Source organism: Dasypus novemcinctus, chromosome 26 (assembly GCF_030445035.2).
Source record: "Dasypus novemcinctus isolate mDasNov1 chromosome 26, mDasNov1.1.hap2, whole genome shotgun sequence".
Lineage (NCBI taxonomy): Eukaryota > Metazoa > Chordata > Mammalia > Cingulata > Dasypodidae > Dasypus > Dasypus novemcinctus.
In genome coordinates this window covers 9,862,281-9,883,963 of record NC_080698.1, presented here as the reverse complement: position 1 = coordinate 9,883,963, position 21,683 = coordinate 9,862,281, and the positions used below count along the sequence as shown (strand labels likewise).

The 21,683-nt window shown below is 43.3% G+C and overlaps 1 protein-coding gene across 1 annotated transcript in view; it reads left to right on the top strand.

The window, feature by feature from the left end:
- Positions 1 to 1,232: 1,232 nt before the first annotated feature.
- Positions 1,233 to 21,683, top strand: part of PRKAR2A (protein kinase cAMP-dependent type II regulatory subunit alpha) — a 125,834-nt gene continuing 105,383 nt past the window's right edge. The window contains exon 1 of the mRNA XM_058288617.2: positions 1,233 to 1,716. Within this exon, the coding sequence (XP_058144600.1) occupies positions 1,467 to 1,716 (250 nt within the window). The 5' untranslated portion in view covers positions 1,233 to 1,466. The remainder of the gene's footprint in view (positions 1,717 to 21,683) is intronic.

Here is a 21,683-nt window from a genome sequence, read left to right as displayed (position 1 = left end):
AGTCAGTAAGGGAAGTGCTAGTGTGTGCTTTAATTAATATGGGGTAATTACCAGGTGGAGCTTAACCATCCCGAATGTCCTTCAGATTCCCAAGAGTACAGCTAGTCACTTCCTGGCTAGGCCCGCCAAGGAGAGGGAGGACTGTCCCATGCCCACTGGGCCTTTTGGTCAGCATCTAGGCTGTGGCATGGACATTCCCAGGGAGGACTTCATCTTTTTCTATTTCCTGCCAACTTGGCTGGGGGAGGGGGTGCAATTGGGAAATAGTCTGGCCTCTCTGGTTTGCCTGTACCCACACCCCAGGGGCGTAGGATGGCAGGGCCTCCCATTCTACTCAACTCCTTCGAGCAGCGGTGGCCAAGGGTCCAGCATGGGAAGGGGTGGTGTGCGCAGACCTAGGCCTAGGGGGAGCACTGACGGAGAGGGTCAGGCACAGTGGCAGCTCCTGCCCTGGGCCTTATTCCCATGTCCACATTTTCGGTTGGATGAAGGCTTCCAGGTTGATTACTCTGCCTGGGGCTCTACAATTACTCTCTCACTGAAACTACTACTACTACAACACCACAAGCATGCACACACACGCACACACACTCATGGCTGTCCCCATTTGACATCTCCCTGGCCTCATGCTATCCCCCGAGGGTCCTATGGTCATTTCCCCATTCCTCCCTGTGGCCAAGGTGGTCCTGACTGCCAGGCCTTTGCTCTGGCTGTCCTCTGCACTCAGATGGCTTTCCTCCAGATGCCTCTGGCCAGATCCTGCCCGGGCCTCAGGGTCAGTTTGAATGTCACCCTACAAATGGGGCCTTCTTACTCTCCACCGAAGCCGCAATCACACTGCGGTGATCGTCGTGTGTCCCTGCATTTGGCTCTCTGCGGTCTCTCTGGCCCCCAGGCAGCGTCCGCAAACAGAAGGCGCTCAGCGGGTGCTAAAGAACAAACGAAAGGCCTCACGACCAGGCGAGAGGCGTTAACCAGAACCCCGCGTGCCCCGCCGCCCATTTATCTCTTCCGGCAGCCACGAGGCGGCACCCGAGCCCTCGCCGGCTGCGACCCCCCGACGGCCCGGGCCGGCGGGAGCCCCCCTCGGCGCACGCGCACTGCGGGCCGGCGCCTCGGCGGGGGCGCGCACGCCCGCCCGCGGCCGCTACGTCACAACCCGGGCGCCCGCCCCGCCCGCCCCGCCCGCCGGTCGGTCTGTCGGTCGGTCCCCGTGGCGGCGACGGCGGTCCAGTGACGGCGGCGGCGGCGGCAGCGGCGGCGGCGGCGCCAGGCCGGCCGAAGGAGAGCAGGCTCAGCACGGCCCGGAAACGCAGCGCCGGCCTAAGCGCGGTGTGAGGAAGGCCGGATCCGGGCCGCTCGTGAGGCTACCGCACGGCCGCCAGGCGAGGGGCCGGCGGGAGGCAGCGCGGGAGGCAGCGGCCGCCGGCGGCCCGGACCCGCCCGACTCCGCGGCCGCCGTCGGCATGAGCCACATCCAGATCCCGCCAGGGCTCACGGAGCTGCTGCAGGGCTACACAGTGGAGGTGCTGCGGCGGCAGCCGCCCGACCTCGTCGAGTTCGCGGTCGACTACTTCAGCCGCCTGCGCGAGGCCCGCGCCTTGACCTCTGTCCGACCCGCCGCCGCCCCTCCTCTCGGCCCCCACGAGGCCGAGTCCTTGCCGGTCGCCGACGCCAGCGCGGACGCCGAGACTGACGAAGACGAGGACCTGGACGGTAGGCGGTGGGTGGGGCCGTGCCTCGCGGCCGGCCCGGGGTTGGCGGTGGAGGGGCCGCGGGGGCTCTGGCCTTTCAGGGGTCGCTGGAGGGCCAGGGGCTGCGGGGGCCCCGGTGTCGTGCCTAGGGCCGAGCCGACAGCCCTGGCCCGGGACCTGGGCGCTCTCGAGCGGAGTTTCTCGATTTCCCGGCGCCTCCAGCGTGAGCCCCGCGTGCGCCACTTCCAGATCAGCGGTGCTCGTGTTTGCGGAGCGCACGGAAGGATTTGCCAGAGTCGGCGGGGAATGAAACCAGCGCGCTTTCGGCCTAGGTGGCCGCGCGCTCCGGGGGGTAGTTCTGTGCCTCGGTCGGCCTGGTGGAAGGATCCTCGCCGTTTTTTGAGGCCCTTTGCCTCTTTTCGTTCCCAAGAGGAGAGTACTAAAACCCAGTGTCTCGTAACTTCATTTTCAGGACGGTAACTTTGGGATTAATTTATTTCTTCAAAAGTTAATATGAAATACTTCCAGCATAGACAAAAGTAGAGGGAAAAGGTGAAAGGAACTCATCCCCAGATCCAACAGTTGTCAGTATTTGTCACAAATATGTCATCTATACCTTTTTCTTTTTTTCCTTTGATGAACTGTTTTAAAGCAAATCCCCGACTTGCATACTGGAGTGTGTGTATTCTCTTAACATTTGGATCCTGGGAATATTCTTTATTACTGTTTTTTTTTTTTTTTAAATTTGGCTAAAACAGTTTTAAATCAAGTTTGGTGAGGGTGAACAGTTTCACCCTGGTTTAGTGTGCGAGTTGCAGGAAAGAAGAAAAGTACCATTTTCAACATCTAACTTAAGCAAGAATATCAAGAAGCAATTCCACTTTCCTTGGTTGTTTCAACCATGGCTTTATCAGTGTAACAATAGAATCATCTTTTACTCAGCCAGAATTCAACAAAACAATGAAAACATTTGAGACACAAAGTTAGAGACTTGGTATTATTAGATCACACTGAAAAAACGACTTCATAGTTGGCTCTGTCTTGGCCCTACGTTCCAGCCACTGCCAGCGAGGAGTTAATTAACGGTCATTGTAAGCTTCAGTGTGCTTGGACAACAGTCCCAAAATTAATTCATACTAAACAAGTGGAAATTGCTTCTTTTCCCTTGATTTACTGCACTTTATATTGTGGATTTTTAATCATAAACCTGGAAATCAGAAATTGTTGTTTCCCAGATTTCTGCCATAGGTTTGCTTTCTGTTCTTGGGCAAGTTGTCAAACCTGTTTTATTCAGATTTGCTTATCTTTAAAATGGGGACAAGGACAACAATTTCCCATGGATAAACGTGTTTTTAAAGAGATTGTCTCAGGAGTGACTTCTGTTTTTTTTTTTCCCCATTGCTATTCTCTATAAATCACAAAGCTGTAACCTGTTTTACCAGAACTTTTATATTTGTACAAAATACTAGTTTAGAGGAGTATTTAGAAATTAGCACTTGATGAGTAAAACAGGGTTTTAAAGTTTTTGTATTATGTTTTCATTCTTTGTCATCTTTGATATCTTTTTCAAAATTGAGTCGATTTATCTTTGTAATTCTATGCTCTATTTTATTGGTGTTTATTTTTGGTTATGCCTCTTAAGTGGTTCCATTGCTGTAATTTTAGAAATCAATACAAGGTGGACTTCTGTTAAACTACATTGCATATCCAGTGAGAACATTGGAGTAATAAGATACGTTGTGTTAGAACTGCATATAGTAAGAAGTCTTTGCTTAGTAAGGTCCTGTATACTGGCATGGCTAACCACCATTTCATTTTATAAAATCTATGCTAAAAATAGAAATAAATGTAAATAATTTAAAAGCTGTTATTAGTTTGTTCAATAAAAACTTTTTTAAAAATATATTTTTATTAGAGAAGTTGTGAACTTATAACCTTGCACATGTGTGGAATTCCCATACAACACCCCTCTATAAACACACTACATTGTTGGGGATGTTTAATAAAAACTTTGATGTCAAACAGCACACCAAAGTATGAGGTCTTATAATAAATATTTAACTTGTGGGAAAGCCTGACAAATTGAGCCTTATTAATAAGTTACTCTAATTGCATCCTCTCAGAGCACTAAATTGGCATTCAGACTTGATTCAGATTCACTTCAGTAATTACCATAAGATATTTTATACTTGTGATTCTCCCCAGCACTTTTTTGATAACAGCTTTATTGAGATAGAATTCACATAACCTACAGTTCACCCATTCAGTGGGAATAATTCATTGGTCTTAGTATATTCATAGAGTTGTGCAATTATTACCATAGTCCATTTTAGAACATTTTCATGATGCCAAAAAGAAACTATATACTCTTTAGCCATTGCCTCCAGTCCTTTCTCTGCAACCAGTAATCTCCTTTCTGTCTCTATAATTTTCCTGTTCTGGACATTTCATATAAATGGAATCTTACAGTTGGTGGTATTTTGCACCTGCCTCCTTTAATTTGAGTAATGTTTTCAAGATTCATCATTGCTGTAACATATCAGTTCATGCCTTTTTAAAAATTATTTTTAATTGTGATAAAATATACATAACATAAAAATCAATTTAACCATTTTCAATGGAAAATGTATATTTAGTACCTTGACAATACTGTGTAACTTTGACCACTTATCTTATTTTCAGACTATTTTCATCATCCCAAACCAAAACCCAAGTCCATTAAGCAATAACTCCCCATTCCCTCTTTCCCTACCCCTTGAAACCACTCCTCTCCTTTCTGTCTATGAATTTGCTTATTTTAAGTATTTCATATAAGAGAAATCATACAATATTTTTCTTTTTTGTCTGGGTTATTTCATTCATCATGATGTTTTCAAAGTTCATCCATGTTGTAGCGTGTACCAACACTTCTTTTTATGACTGAATAGTATTCTGTATGGGTAAACCACATTTTGCTTATCTATTCACCTGTTAATGGACACTTGGTTTACTTCCACTTTTTGGCTATTGTTAGTTAAGTTGCGATGAACGTTGGTGTACAAATAATTGAGTCCCTGCTTTCAGTTCTTTGGGGTATATATACCTAGGAGTAGAACTGCCAATGGGAATTCTACGTTAAACCTTGTGTGGAACTGCTAGACTGTTTTCCATAAGAGTAGGAATCACCCTGAGCATGTTTGTGTGCAGAAGAAAAACAGCCAGAGGGGGGGTAGCAAGTTCTAGAGCAAGGTCCTAGGAAAAAAGCAGGATATCTCATATGTAGAAACTGCTGAGAAGTGTTGTTTGTCTTAGCTTGTTATTTAACCTAAATGCATAATTTGAAATTTTCCTTCTGTTTGCCATGGATTCAAGATTTTGTCTTTTACTTGTATCTCATCGAGGTGAATGTTTAAGCTAAGGGAAAATGATCTCTCTGATTTTTCCAGCTTATCTGACTGTTGGTCAGTTTTTTTTTTTAAGATTTATTTTTTTATTTATTCCTCCCCCTTGTGGCTTGTTCCTTTCTTTGCTGACTCTTTTCTGTGTCCATTCGATGCACATTTTTTTCTGTATCTGTTTGTCTCCCTTTGTTGCGTCATCTTGCTGCGCCAGCTTTCCTCTCTGCACTCTGTGGCACATCGGCCGTCAGCTCTCCCTGGCTCACAGGCCAGCTTGCCTTCTTCACAGGGAGGCCCTGGGTTCCCAGGGCCTCCCATATGGTAGGTGGGAGCCCAACTGGTTGAGCCACAGCCACTTCCCCTGATGGTCATTTTGAATACCGTGAGTATGTAAAAAGGAAGCAAATGCATTCGTATAAAGGTTTCTATAATATAGACTTTGTTTTTCCTCTTTGAAAGTATCAACTTCCTCAACCCAAAATCTTTTATCTAGAAATGAAGGAAAAGGCAGTTTATTGAAACATCTTTTTAAGCCTTAAAATTCTTTGGTGCCTGATGAAAGATGGTGAGGTATATCTGGGTAGATTTTATTTGTAGGGAAATTTTTTTTTTTTTTAAGGCAGTATTGGAGATTGAACCCAGTACCTTGTATATGGGAAGCAGGTGCTCAAACCACTGAGCTACACCCACTCCCTGTAGGGAATTTTTTTTTTACTTATAAACTTCTTAGATACTTTCTTGAATAAATGAAAGAAATTAAAAGGTTGCCATTATGATGAAAAATATAGGAATTGTAATAATGAGTGAATCATTTACTATGCATATTTTTTCATATTATTTAAAAATTTATTTTTTTATATTAGCATTGCAAATTACTCAGTTAACACACTATAATAACTAAATAACAATAAATATGACTACAAGCTTATTATGGCATGATTTGTTAGCTATAATAACTAATTTTTACATTGGGATTTCTGGAGCTAGCCAGATATTTAAAACCAGTAGTTAAGGGATTTGATTATCATTGGATTAGTCTTTTGACAGATATCCTTACTTGAAAATGCAGATGATTTCCTGCTTTTTCCTTGGCTCTGTTTCTGATACTCACTTTTAATAATATTTCAATTTTGTGAAAAAGAATGCTGTCCCTCAGTGACCTGCTCACTGTTTTCACTATAGAAAAGCTCAAGACAGTCTCCAGTCAGAAGAGTGAGTTATCCAGTCCTATGAACCACACACAACTCCTCCTCTCCTTAGTTTTTCTCTCTGAGAGGTACTGTAGTCCTGTTTCCATCACATCATGGTCAACACATCCATGACTTGGCAAGGCTCCTGGGGCCCGTCTTCCCTGCAGGACTCTTCAGTTTCCTGGGTGTGAGAATCCGGGATTGCGGCTCCCCACAGATCTCGCTTTTGTGCAGCGAAAATGTATGAGGCCTTCTACTCCCTCCCTCCAGACTTTTATGCTCGATGACAATAAAATTTATAACCCTCCTGCCCTTTTTGAGAGTGGTTATACCAGTGGACTATGTGGAAGATAACTTCCCAAACAAAAGAAAAGGTGGGCTTTCTTCGCATGGTGGCCCTTCTTAAGGAGTGTTTACACAAATTAGAGTATGCTTATTCAGAGAATAAAGAGAAACCACTCCCATGTTAACCCAATAACTGAGCTCCACTAATACTTTTAAAAAAATTTTTATTGTAGTAACATTGAAATAACTCAAAATTTCCTCTTTTAACCACTTCAAGTGTACAAATCAGTTGTAATACATTTACAGTAACCTACAGGCTCCTTTTGAAATGTCTTCATTTGAAGGATCAGATGTTATTGGGGCCTCTGAATAAGCCATACATGCATAATATCTGGCAAGGACAAGGCAGGTATACTTGGACATGTGAGAATCAGTGTGAAGAACATGTTTTCATTGCCTTTGACACAGAATGGCCTTAGTTTACACCTATGTAGAAGGCCGAGAGAGATCATTTCAAGATTAGATGTTACTCAGTAATAATGGATTAGAGCCTCAAATAAAGCAACTTGAAGGAACATAATAGGGGAAATATTTTGCTCATTTAGAATCCTTTTGTAATTATTTTAGATGAGGTGGTTATAGGAATGAAAATAGGTTTTGGGACAGCTGTTTTTTGTCTCTAAAACATGGGATTGCTATATTCACAATAAGTTTTTCTAATGTAATTTTTCCAGGAACCAAACCTGGGACCTCCCATGTGGTTGCTGGGTGCCCATCTGCTAGAGCCACATCTGCTTCCCATTCAGTATTTTTTTTTTTTGAAGAAAGTAGAGTTGTGATTAGGGAAGTTCTTCATGCTATACGTAGACATATTTATCACCTTTTGTCATGTTCTTTGGGGTTCTTTGGGAAAGATTATTGAGACTTTGAGTTTGGTGACTCTGATTAACAGGGCTGTTGATTTGTCTTGCCATTCTAAGCCAAGGTTCTGTTACTCAACTAATGGATTGGTTTCTCTGTTTGCAAAAGAAAAGCTCCAGTTGGTTGGTTTTTCCTTGCAAGCACTAGATAATTCTCAGAGTATGGTTAACTTTAATCTTTAATACAAACCAAATTTTTAATATGTAGTCTAGTAGGTGAGTAGTATCTAAAATACTAATTTTAAATGAGAATGGGATTTACCCCTAAAATGAGTGGACATCAGTGGTCTTGGATAACTTTTTAATGTTTGTCTTTATTTTTAAAATATAGCTTGAGAGTTTTAGCTTTTTTTTTTTTTTTTTTTGGTAATTGCTATTATAATTTTGTTTAAAATGGGGGCCAAATGTGAACTGAAGAAAGGATATACACCAGAAGGGGGACATGACCTTCAGTCCTGTCCTGCCTGGGTAATAGGCAATCATTCATTCAGTCCATTTTTATTTAATATCTCTGTGTGCCAAGGTTTGTACTAGACAAAAGTCTTCATTCCTACTTCATAGGAGCTTTGAGTGTAATGTGATAGACCTGTAGAATTTTTGTGTGCTGTGAAAGAGAAGGGATGTCCAGTCTTTGGCATGGAGCTGTCTTTTCTGAGTCGTAGAGGATGGGGCTAGAGTGGAAATGGGCCTTTTAGGCAGAGGGAACTTCAGGCATGGAGATGTCAAATCTACTATGTAGAGGGAAGAGAGGTGGCATGGTTGTTTCAGAATAAATGGCTGTTTTTGCTGGCTGGATGTATCTGCTAGGATAGTACTTTGCAGAGTGGGTCCGTGGACCGTCTGTATCAGAATCATCCTGTCCAATGGTCCCCCACTCCCAGACATACTGGTTTTCTTTTCTTTTTTACTTTTTTATGATGGAAAATGTCAAACTTTGACAATAGTAAAAAGAATAGTATAATTAACCTCCTTTTACCGATCATCTAACTTCAATTATTAACTCATTCCCTGTGATAGCATAGTAAATGTTTAACAAAACGGCTCTGATTTTAGCCTTTGCTGATTTCCCTAGGGTAAATACTCTCGCAGTGGCCAATTTCAAGTTACCAACACAATTTCACTAAACATAGAGTTGGGAAAGATTCTCAGAAGCAGTTCTCTCAAGTGGGTATGAGCTGGCTCCAGAACATTAGTCATTCCCACACAAACCACCCCCTCCCATTTTTTAAAAAAGCCCCGGAAATAATTTTATTTATGAGTATTTGTTTATCTAAACATATTCACCCATAGAACTTTCAGTACATGTAAAATACATGTACTTAAGAATAATCCCATAGTATCAGATATCTAATATGTATTCACATCCCTCCTTATCTCCAAATAAGGGTGCTTTATCTCTTGTCTCTTTTTTTTAAACTTTTTTTATTGTCTTTTTTTTTTTTTTTAAGGTAAATAGGTCACACAAAACGTTACATTAAAAAACTTAAGAGGGGGAAGCGTCTGCGGCTCAATCAGATGAGCTCCCGTCTACCATACGGGAGGCCCTCAGCTGGTGTCCTGGGCCTCCTTATGAAGGCGGGCTTGCCCTCACACTATTGAGCGCTGCCGCCCGCAGACACCACAGAGTGCTGACTCAGCAAGGTGATGCAACAAAAAGAAGGGAGCCAAGCGAGAACACAGAAGCGCCCACAGCAAATAGACAGAGAGCAGACAGCAAGAAGCCGCTGGGGGAGAGGGGAAATAAATACAGACATGGAACAATGCACAGCAAATGGACACAGAGAACAGACAGCATGCAAAAAGCTGCAAAGGTGAGATTAAAAAAAAAATGAGGTTCCCATATACCCCACTCCCCTCCACTCTGCTCCTCCCACATCAATATCCCCTTTCATCAGTGAGGCACATTCATTGCATTTGGTAAATACACCCTGGAGCACTGCCACATCACATGGTCCATAGTTTACATTGTAGTTCACACTCTTTCCCAGTACATCCAGTGGGTTATGGCAGGATATACAAGGTACCACATCTGTCCCTACAATATATTCAGGACAACTCTCAAGTCCCGAAAATGCCCCATATCACACCTCTTCCTCCCTCTCCCTGCCCTCAGCAACTCCTGTGGCTAACATCTCCACATCAATAATACAATTTCTTCCATTGCTAGAGTTGCAACAGTTCTACAGTAGAATACCAGCAAGTCCATTCCAATCCATATTGTGGACCCTGGGATGGCGATGTCCACTCCACCTCTAAATCTAGAGGGAGCTTAGATATCGCATGACTTATGGATGCTATTCTGCTTACAGTTGTAGACACTCTAGGTTCCCTGGTATGGCGGTTGACCATTCTCACCTCCCCGTCAGCTGATCTGGGTAAGTCCAATGACCCAGAGAGTAGGTGTTGCAACTCTGCTGAGGCTCAGGGCCCAGCTGGCACGTGGACAGTCCAGAGATTCAAGTCTCCTGAGCATACACAAAACCCAGTGCCAATCACAGGTTCAGTAAAAGTGACAGAAGAGGCATGTGTAGAGAGGTCACATCTGAGTCCACCTCCAGCACACTCAGGAGCACAATTCCAAAGTAGGGCTCACTGGCAAGGCAGTGAACTCTAGAGCCATCTCTTGTCTCTACTAATCAGTAGGATCTCTCCCCGTTTCTCTCTCATACCCTTGATGCTTGTTTGTAGAAGAAAGCAGGTTGTTTATTTTGTAGGATTTTCAGCATTCTAGAGTTTGCTTATTGCATTCCCATGATGTTTGCATCAAAATTATTTTGTCCCAAAAGAACACTACTCTAGAACAGTGGTTCTCAAAGTAAGGTTCCAGGATAGCAACATCTGCATCACCGGGAAAACTTGTTAGTAACACAAGGTCTTGGCTGCCCCCCAGACTTACTGAATCAGAAACACGGAGGGTGAGGCCCTGCAATTTGTTTTAACTAGCCCTCCAGTTATTCTGGATGTACCCTGAAGTTTGAGAACCACTGCTCTATGGGCTTAATCAGATTCAGGCTTTTTTTTTTAACCCCTCTAAAACTATTTCATAGCTGTTGTATGTTTTCCATTAGGTGGCTCATACGGATGATCGCTCATGCTTATAGTCATATGTTGATCATTGCCTAGACTAGATCTATTAATTCATTGGGATTGCAAATAGCAATGTTCTAATTCTGTTATTCCTTTTTTTTTTTTTTAAGATCTATTTATTTATCCACCTCCCCTCCCGCCCCGGTTGTCTCTTCTCTGTGTCTGTTTGCTGCGTCGTCGTCTTTGTCTGCTTCTGTTGTTGTCAGTGGCACGGGAATCTGTGTTTCTTTTTGTTGTGTCATCTTGCTGTGTCAGCTCTCCATGTAGGAGGCACCATTCCTGGGCAGGCTGCACTTTCTTTCGCGCTGGGTGGCTCTCCTTACGAGGTGCACTCCTTGTGCGTGGGGCTCCCCTATGCAGGGACACCCCTGCATGGCACAGCACTCCTTGCGCGCATCAGCCCTGTGCATGGGCCAGCTCCACACGGGTCAAGGAGGCCCGGGGTTTGAACCGCGGACCTCCCGTGTGGTAGACAGACGCCCTATCCACTGGGCCAAATCCACTTCCTTGTCATTCCTTCTTTATGTGTAAGCTGGAATACTTTAAAGAAAACTGTCCACTCTCAGGTTACCCTGCAATATAGTTTGTTCAGGAAAGGCAGAATAAATACTTGGGTTTTTCCTTTTATTTACCTGTTTTCATATTACTAAGTAGGTTCCTTAGTATCTTTCAAAGATAACCAGTGATTTTTTAAAAACAGCAGTCTAAACCCACAGATTTAACCATATTCCATGTTTCACTCCATTGCTGTCTTGTTCTCATTTGATGCTTTTTGTCCAGTGGGAGTCTCTTCAAGTTGTTTCTTGATTCTTTTTGACATGACCTTAGTAGTCTTTTATAGCTTCTTTGATTTCTGGTAGGAGATTTTCCAGTCTTGTTATATTTTCAACTCCAGACCTGGAATCCACAATATCTTTAAGGAACCCCATTTCCTTTTAGACTGAAATGGCTGAGATCAGTCTGGGTGCAAGATGTGCTCATCGCTGCTGGGGCTAGTCATATTTCCAATTCAAATTCAAGACTACAGTGCTTTTACTTAATGTAATGTACATGCCTTCTTCAGTGCCAGAAAATCCCAGTGCCCAGTAACACTAATATAATTACCCATTTACTTTATCCATAGTGCACACATGACAGTCTCAATAGTAATACCAGCAATGTGATTTCTGAAAACAGCTTAAGATTTTCTTGAGTTCTTTATATTTTTAGGATATACCCTACTGGGATGTACAGTTAGTTACTTGAAATGATGCTTCTCTGTATATTGGTTTGCCTCCCAATTTAATATACAGTTAGGTTTATTTGCTTGATTTTCCTTATGTTTTAGGGATTGCTTTTTAAAAAATTTTATTTTATGATTGTGTGAGATACTTACATAGTTTTAAAGTCAAATCTACCAGTCAAGGTGTATTAGTCAGCCAAAACGGGTGCTGATGCAAAGTACCAGAAATCAGTTGGCCTTTATAAAGTATGCTTAATTGGGGTAAAAACTTACAGTTACAAGGCCCTAAAGAGTCTAACTCAGGGTACCCTAAGAGGTACCTCCTCAACCAAAGTCTGTTGCCATGTGTTGATGCAAGATGGCAAGTGATGTCTGCAAGGATTCAACCTTCCTCTCTCTCTTAAGGCTCTGTGGGCCCAGCTTCTTCTGGTCTCAGCTGTAGGCTGGAGTGCTGGTTTCTTGCTTGGTCTGCTCAGCTGCTAAGGGCTCTGGTTTCTTCAGCTGCAAACTAGCAGACAAATGGCTCATCTCTTCCCGGTGCTGCAGGATTAAGGTCCTCTTCCAGGATTAACGTCCTCTTCGTGTCTCTGGAGCTCTCTCTCTTCTTCTACGTATCAGTTTCTGTGATCTACTTCTGTGTTCTTGATTGAACGTCCATTTATATTGCCCACCAAGGGGGCAGAGACTCAATCATACACACCCTAATGCCGTGGTTGAATCAAAGCCCTGATCTTGATTTGATCAAGCAAATGTAAAGCCTTTGAATTTAACACAATCAAAGGGTATCACACCCAGAGGAACAGACCAGTTTACAAACATAGTAATATCTCTTTTTGGAATTCATAAATATCAAACTGCCACACAAGGTATATTCGAGAAGTCTGGTTTCTACTCTTATCCTCTCCATGCAATTCTCTCCTATCCTTCAGGTTTTTAGCCTTTGCTACTCAGAATATTCTCTTGGAAGCTTTTAAAAAATACTGATGCTAAAACCCCACATCCAGGGAAACAGATTTGGCCCAATGGATAGGGCATCTGTCTTCCACATGGGAGGTTCAATGTTCAAACCAAGGACCTCCTGACCCATGTGATAAGCTGGCCCAAGCGCAGTGCTGATGCGCACAAGGAGTGCCATGCCATGCAGGGGTGTCCTGCGCGTAGGAGAGCCCCACATGTAAGGAGTGTGCCCCATAAGGAGAGCCACCCAGCGTGAAAAAAATGCAGCCTGCCCAGGAGTGGCGCTGCACACACGGAGAGCTGACACAGCAAGATGATGCAACAAAACGAGACACAGATTCTGGGTGCTGCTGACAAGAATACAAGCAGACATAGAAGACCACACAGCGAATGGACACAGAAAGCAGACCGCTGGGGTGGGGGAGGGAGAGAAATAAATAAAAAATTAAAAAATCTTTAAAAAAAAAACAAAAACAAAACCCACACCCAAACAATTAAGGATTTGGGAGGTAAGGCGAGTGAGCCAAATTTCCACTTGGTTCTTATGGGCAGCCAAAGTTAAGAACCAGTGCCATTTAACTTTTTAAAAAATGATAAATCTTCCTAAATAAAAAAAATTATATATATATGTATAAAACAAATGGATACTCTGTGTCCTGTCCTCCCTTTCTTAATAACAGGAAATGTACTGTTGCACTCTTACTGAACAGCACAACCTGGAGAGCTTTTTTTTTTTTTAAAGATTTATTTTTATTTATTTAATTCCCCTCCCCTCCCCCGGTTGTCTGTTTTCTGTGTCTTTTTGCTGCGTCTTGTTTCTTGTTTCTTTGTCCGCTTCTGTTGTCGTCAGCGGCACGGGAAGTGTGGGCGGCGCCATTCCTGGGCAGGCTGCTCCCTCCTTCGCGCTGGGCGGCTCTCCTTATGGGTGCACTCCTTGCGCGTGGGGCTCCCCTACGCGGGGGACACCCTGCGTGGCGCGGCACTCCTTGCGCGCATCAGCACTGCGCATGGGCCAGCTCCACACGGCTCAAGGAGGCCCGGGGCTTGAACCGCGGGCCTCCCATGTGGTAGACGGACGCCCTAACCACTGGGCCAAAGTCCGTTTTCCCTGGAGAGCATTTTTGAGATACTGCATTTGACAACTTCCCCAGGTTATTCTGCTGTGTGGATTGTCAGAACTTTGATTGGAAAGCACAGAATTAGAACCAGCAAAATAGCAGTGGCTAGGGGTGAGTGAGTGGTAGGAGGGTGTGATGGTTAAATTCATGTGTCAACTTGGCTAGGTTACGGTGCCTGTTGTTTGGTCAGACAAGCACTGGCCTGATTGTTACTGTGAGGATTTTTTGTGGATTTAAATCATCAGTCAGTTAATTGCATCTTTGGCTGATCACATCTACATTCAACAAAGGAGATGGCCTTTGGCAGTGGAGAAGTCTCATCCAATCATTTGAAGGCCTTAAAAGGAGACCTGATGGTTTCAGTAGTCACAAAGAATGTCTGTCTCTACTTCCTGGGGAATTCATCTGAACCTTCATTAGAGTTCCCAGCTTGGGGTCTGCCCAGTGGAATTTGGGTTTGCTAATTCTCACAATTGTACAAGCCAATTCCTATAATAAATCTCATACTATTTATATAATATCTATATTTTCTGGAAAACCTGTTCCCCTAGCTCTAGGAAAGCCTGACGCAAAGCTGGTCTCTGTCCTACAGCAGAGAATGGTTTCTTCAGAGCGTGAAGTGTGTTTGCTCCCAGAGTCAGGGTTTCTGCCCCTGGACAGGCAATGCTCTGTAACCTTTCTGACTCGACCCCTACTTTCCTCTGCTCTCGGTTCTGATCATGCCACAGTCCTGTACTTGGGCCTGGGGTGTGTTCTCTCTCTTCCATTCCATTAGACTCACCCATCTGTGTTTTTAAGAGGACATAGGGAGGGAAGCGGATTTGGTCCAACGGATAGGGTGTCTGCCTACCACATGGGAGGTCCAAGGTTCAAACCCAGGGCCTCCTGACCCGTGTGGAGCTGGCCCACCTGCAGTGCACTGATGCACGCAAGGAGTGCTGTGCCACGCTGGGCTGTCCCCCTGCGTAGGGGAGCCCCGTGCGCAAGGAGTGCGCCTTGTAAGGAGAGCCACCCAGCGCGAAAAAAGTGCAGCCTGCCCGGGAATGGCGCTGCACACGCGGAGAGTGATGCAGCAAGATGACGCAACAAAATGAGACACAGATTCCGGGTGTCGCTGACAAGAATAAAAGCAGACACAGAAGAACACACAGTGAGTGGACACAGAGAGCTGACTGGGGGGAGGGGGGAAGGGGGGAGACATTTTTTAAAAATATAAATAAAAAAGAGGACATAGGAAGTAATTATAACTGTTTGGTGCTAGAGGATGGTAGCACTGCCCCTGAGGAGCTGTGGAGGTCACTGCTAGATTCCATTTGATTTTGTTGAGGACATTTTCTCTTTTTTTTTGGCGGTGATGGGGGAGAGGTACAGGGATCAAACCCAGGACCTTGTAAATGGGAAACAGGCACTCAGCCACTGAGCTACATCCACTCCTCCGGGACTTTTTAAAATCTCAGTTCCTGGGAAACGGACTTTGGCCCAGTGGTTAGGGCGTCCGTCTACCATATGGGAGGTCCGCGGTTCAAACCCCGGTCCTCCTTGAGCCGTGTGGAGCTGGCCATGCGCAGTGCTGATGCGCGCAAGGAGTGCCGTGCCACGCAAGGGTGTCCCCCGCGTGGGGGAGCCCCACGCGCAAGGAGTGCGCCCGTGAGGAAAGCCGCCCAGCGTGAAAAGAAAGAGCAGCCTGCCCAGGAATGGCGCCGCCCACACTTCCCGTGCCGCTGACGACAACAGAAGCGGACAAAGAAACAAGACGCAGCAAATAGACACCAAGAACAGACAACCAGGGGAGGGGGGGAAATTAAATAAATAAATAAATCTTTAAAAAAAAAAATAAATAAAATCTCAGTTCCTAAAGGATATTGTTGTATGAATAGAAACGATTCCAGAGCCAGTTGAATACCCCACTCAGTGATCCTTTACTGTTAATGTTCTTAGCAAAACTTACCCATTTTATTTTATCTGGCTTCATTTAGAACCTTTAACATGACTCAGAGCAGCTATGCAAATTTCTGGGAATTGGGGTTAATTGTGGATGTCTTCCTTAATTCCAAGAAAGATTTGAGATTCTCTTGCCCAAATAAATCTCTGTTCAAATGATCTTCTCTCTTCTCTATCCAGAAGCTCGGAAAGGTACTATACTTTTCTAATCAGAATTATACCCGTAGTTCTTTGTGCTTTAACATGATAGAGTGTTGTGTCGAATTTAACTATTAGGACCAACATAAGATTAGATAAGCTTTGTGATCTGCAGAAGTTGTGTTTACAAGTTCTCAGAGTTAACAAAAAATGCCAGCATATTTCAGAAATAAATTTTAAAAGTTTAAATGGATGTAAGTCTTCAAATAAAGTGAAATATTTTTCTGTTCATGGTTGCCATAAGTCTAAACGAATAAAGGGTGTATTCAGTCATTTTCTTATGTTATGTCTCAGAGCCTACTGAATTTTTTTGCCTCACTATGTTTTATCACCACAGTTGAGCTTCATAAGGACAAATGGTTTGTTTTGCTCTCCATTTTATTTCCAGTGCCTAACATGTAGTAGGTGCTCAATAAATATTTGTTGAATGAATGGAAAAAAATCATTTTTTCTACTCTTATTTCCTCTTCTCTTTACTGTTTCATTTCTTCCCCATTTTCTTTTTACTTAATATTGATATGACTCATGGCTAAGGACTTTAAATAATTTTTAAGAGCTTTGTTGTGGTATAACTTACCTGCCATAAGATTCCCACCCTTTTTAAGTGTACAGTTATTTTTAGTGAATTTTCAGAGTTGTTCAGCCATCACCACAATCAAATTTAGAACATTTTTTATCACCCCAAAAGACCCCTTGTGCCTATTTGTAGTCCTTCCCTGTTCCCATCACTGGCCCCAGGCAATCACTAATAGTTTTGCCTTCTCTGGACATTTCATATAAATGGAATCGTACAATATGCTATCTTTTGTGCTGGGCTTCCTTCACTTAACCTAATGTTTTTGAAATTCATCCATATTGTAATATGTCTTAATACTTTGTTCCTTTTCATTGCTGAATAATGTTCCAATGTATTGGTATACCACATGCTATTTATTTTGACTAAGGAGCAGAGTTAGGCTGTGTTTAATTTATCAGGGACAATTTTCTAAAGAAATAGGCATTAGAGAATGTTGAAAAAAAAAAAGCTTGGTGCATTTCTGGGACCCAGCCAATTGCCTTTCTCTCACCAGAGCCTGCCAGAGCAGAGGTAGGGAATGTGGCTTTCTGTCTGCAACTCTAATGAATTAGTGTTTTACCTTTCATCAGGCTTTTATGAGCTCACCTCACAGGTAATGGGAAGAATCCACCCCCAGGCCTGTTGAAAAGGTTGAAGCTTGTTGGCTCACATATGTCTCCTGCCTGTGAGCTCAGACTACCACTTGGAATAAGCCTTGATGGTCCTCTCTCTTGCTTATCTCTCTCTCCATATTGTGCTTTGATTTCACACCCTAACCATCTCCCTATCCTGTCCTTCCTTTCTTCTCTCCCTCCAAACTCCTGCCCATAGTATTTAATTTCTTTTTTAAAAATTAGAACAGTTGAAAGTTTATAAAAATATCATGCATAAAGTACAGATTTTCCACATACCTTCCCTGTTATTAACATTTTGCATTGATGTGGTAACTTTTTTTTTTTAAAGATTTATGTATTTATTTATTCCCCCCCCCCCCCCGGTTGTGTGTTCTTGGTGTCTGTTTGCTGCGTCTTGTTTCTTTGTCTGCTTCTGTTGTCGATAGTGGCGCGGGAAGTGTGGGCGGCGCCATTCCTGGGCAGGCTGCACCTTCTTTGGCGCTGGGCGGCTCCTTACAGGGCGCACTCCTTGCGCGTGGGGCTCCCCTACGTGGGGACACCCCTGCATGGGAGGGCACTCCTTGCGCACATCAGCATTGCACACGGGCCAGCTCCACATGGGTCAAGGAGGCCCGGGGTTTGAACCGCAGACCTCCCATGTGGTAGACGGACGCCCTAACCACTGGGCCAAGTCCGTTTTTCGATGTGGTAACTTTGTTAAAATTCATGAAACAATATTAACTGTAGTCTATAATTTACATTAGAGTTCACTCTTCCCATTGTAGAGTGTTTTAGTTTGCCAAAGGCTGCTGGGTGCAATGTACCAAAAATGTGTTGGCTTTTATAGTGAGAATTTTTTAGGTTGAAAGCTTACAGTTCTGAGGCTGTTAAAATGTACAAATGGGGAAGCGGACTTGGCCCAATGGATAGGGCATCTGCCTACTACATGGGAGGTCTGCGGTTCAAACCCCGGGCCTCCTTGACCTGTGTGGAGGTGGCCCATGCACAGTGCTGATGCGCACAAGGAGTGCCCTGCCATGCAGGGGTGTCCCCCGCGTAGGGGACCCCCATGCACAAGGAGTGCACCCCGTAAGGAGAGCCGCCCAGCGCAAAAGAAAGTTCAGCGTGCCCAAGAAAGGTGCTGCACACACGAAGAGCTGACACAACAAGATGATGCAATAAAAATAAACACAGATCCCCAGTGCCGCTGAGAAGTATAGAAGCTGTCATAGAAGAACACACAGTGAATGGACACAGAGAGCAGACAACTGAGAAGGGGACGGGGGGAGATATAAATAAAAAATAAATCTTTAAAAAAAATGTACAAATGAAGGCATCATCAATAGATGCTGTCTCACAAAGTTATAGTTGTGGGTGATAAGGCACAAAGCAGGGCACAATTCCAGTCCACTTGTCTCCCCCCTCTCCTCCTGGCCTACAGCTTTCTCTCTCCCAGGCTCCTCAACTTCTAGAGGCCTTTTCCCCAGTGTCTGCTTCTTATAGTTCTCTGTTTATAAAGGACTGTTACCAGATTTTGTCTAGGTTCTTGACTATGCTACAGAAATGAATTTTAAGAGCATGTTGAATGAGTTAGGCCAGTAATTTATTAAGGTAGGGAGGAAAGAGAAATGGGAGAAAATAACAGCTTATAGGTCCCAGGTAAAGAGGAAGGGGCTGAAAAGTGATAAAGCAGGCTGATTTACAGGCTAGTTTCCCATTATAGATTATAAATGCCCAGGTTTTACTTGTGTGGCCATCATGGCAGAGGGAAAACGGCAAGAGCAGTGTACAGAGGGCAGGAACAGGCACATGGACCGGCACTGGGACTGGCAACGGGCCTTGGCGAAGGCAAGAGCGGGAGTCCAAAGGCGAGAGAGTTAATTCAGGCCTTGAGCCTGCTTTTTTGAACCTTTAATTATTCCACATCTTTGCTAATGGCAGGGGAGGAGTTCCAGGTGTTTGCTATTGATTACCCCACCCATCAGTCCCCCAGGAGGACCCAATGATAAAGTCCTTGGGGAATATCTGAACCTTCTCCTGGCTTCCGGAGGAAATCTTGTTCTGAATGGCAGAATCTTGCGGGGGTGGTATGGGGGGGCGTGTCTTCCAGCGCCATCTTGGGGCTATTGATGTCCATGTGGACTCTGCCAGTTCCAGATCCATCTATTGATTCTCTGTCTTACTAGTCGGCTTCACCAGTAAAAGGATTAACACCCACCATGGTCCATGCAATCTAATCAAAGGTTCTTACCTGAAGTAATTTAACCAAGAGTTGGGGGGGGGGGAGTGGATTTGTTCAAGTGGTTGAGTGCCTGCCTTCCATGTATGAGGTCCTGGGTTTGATCCCTGGTGCCTCTTATAAACAAACAAACATGAAAAAAACAACCCTCTCATTGGGGAGAGGATATAGCTCAGGGGTTGAGTGCCTGCTTCCCATTTATGAGATCCTGGGTTCAATGCCTAGTACTGCCTGGAAAAAAAAAAAAAGAGTTCCCACCTATAATAGGTTTATATTCACAGGAATGGATTAGCTCTAAGAATATGATCTTTTGGAATTCTCAGAAAGCTTCAAACTGTCACATACATTTCTATGGATTTTTATTCTGGTACAGCCTAGCTGTGTACAGCCTAAAATTTCCCATTTTAGTCACTTTCAAGCAGACAATTCAGTGGTGTTAATTACATTCACAGTGTTGTGCTACCATCAATACCATCTTTTGCCAAAACTTTTTCATCACCCCAAACAGAAACTCTGTAACAAGTAAACATTCCTCATTTCCCTGGTAACCTATATTATAACTTCCGACTCTATGAATTTGCATATTCCAATTATTTCATATATGTGAGGTCATGCAATATTTGTTCTTTTGTGTCTGGCTTATTTCACTCAACATGATGTCTTCAGGGTACATCTACCTTGTAACATGTATCAACTTCATTCCTTTTTATAGCTGAAAAATCTTCCTATATATATTACATTTTGTTTATCTGTCCATCTGTGGATGGGCACTTAGATTGCTTCTCATCTTTTGGCAGTTGTGGATAATGCTGCTATGAACATCAGTGTAATACCTGTTCAAGTCCCTGCCTTCAATTTTTTTGGGTACCTTGAAGCAGGATTGCTGAGTCATATGGTAATTCTGTACTTAACTTTCTGAGGAACCACCAAACTGTTTTCCACATCAGTTGCATCTTTAATATTCCTGTCAACAATGTAAGAGAGTTCCAATTTCTCCATATCATCACTGACACTTATTTTCCATTAAAAAAAAAATACAATAGCACCATGTTTTGTGCATTCCAAGACCCTTCAGGAAAAAATCACACATGATAGTGAACTACATTATTTAGTAAGTATTTCTCATACCAACATACCTGTCATATTTTTTTATAAATATGGCAAATAAACACTCAAGTAACAATAAGTAAACAAAATTAATCTTAGAAATACTTTTTAAGAATTTTAATTCCCCCTCTTTTTCTGCTTTTATTTCTTTATTGTCAGTGGCATATACCTTAATTCGTGTGTGTTGAGTTTGTGAAAAATGAGATCCTATTGTAGTAGCCATATTAGTGGGTATGAAATGGTATCCCATTGTGGTTTTGGTTTTTATTTCCTTAATGGCTAATGATTTTGAGCATCTTTTCAGTTGCTTGTCAGCCGTTTGTATATCTTCTTTGAGAAATGTGTATCCAAATCCTTTGTCCATTTTTAATTAGGTTGTCTTGTGTTTTTCAGTTGTAAGAGTTGTTTTTTTTATATAATCTGGAAGTTTTTGCCTTATCAGGTAAATGGTTTCCAAATATTTCTCTCATTCTGTGGAATGTCTTTTCGTTTTCTTGATAATATACCAGAGTACATGATCATGCACCAAAGTTTTAAATTTTGATTTATCTGTTGTGTCTTTTGTTCCTCATGCTTTTGTAAAGCTCAAGAAAGCATTGCCTAATGCAAGGTCCTGAAGATGTTCTCCTATATATTCTTCTACAAGTTTTATAGTTTTCAGTAGTTTTAGTTATTTTATTTAGTTCTTTACATATTGTGTGAGGGTAGGGGTCCACTCTGAGTCTTTTGCATGTGAATATCCAGTTTTCCCTGCACCATTTGTTGAAGAGACTGTTCTTTCCTCTTTAACTGAACTTGTTTGGCAACTTTATAAAAAATCAATTGGGCATAGATGGGAGTGTTTATTTCTGACCTCTCATTTCAATTCTATTGGTCTATGTGTCTGTCCTTTTGCCCATACCCTGCTGTTTTACTTACTGTAGCTTGGTGTATTAGTCAGCCAAAGGGGTGCTGATGCAAAGTATCAGAAATTGGTTGGTTTTTATAAAGGGTATTTTTTTGGGGTAGGAGCTTACAGATACCAGGCCATAAAGCATAAGTTACTTCCCTCACCAAAGTCTAACTTGGAGCAAGATGGCTGCTGACAGCTGTGAGGGTTCAGGCTTCCTGGGTTCCTGCGTTCCTGGGGCTTGCTTTTCTCTGGGTTCAAGTTTCCTTTCTTCCAGGTGCTTGCTTCT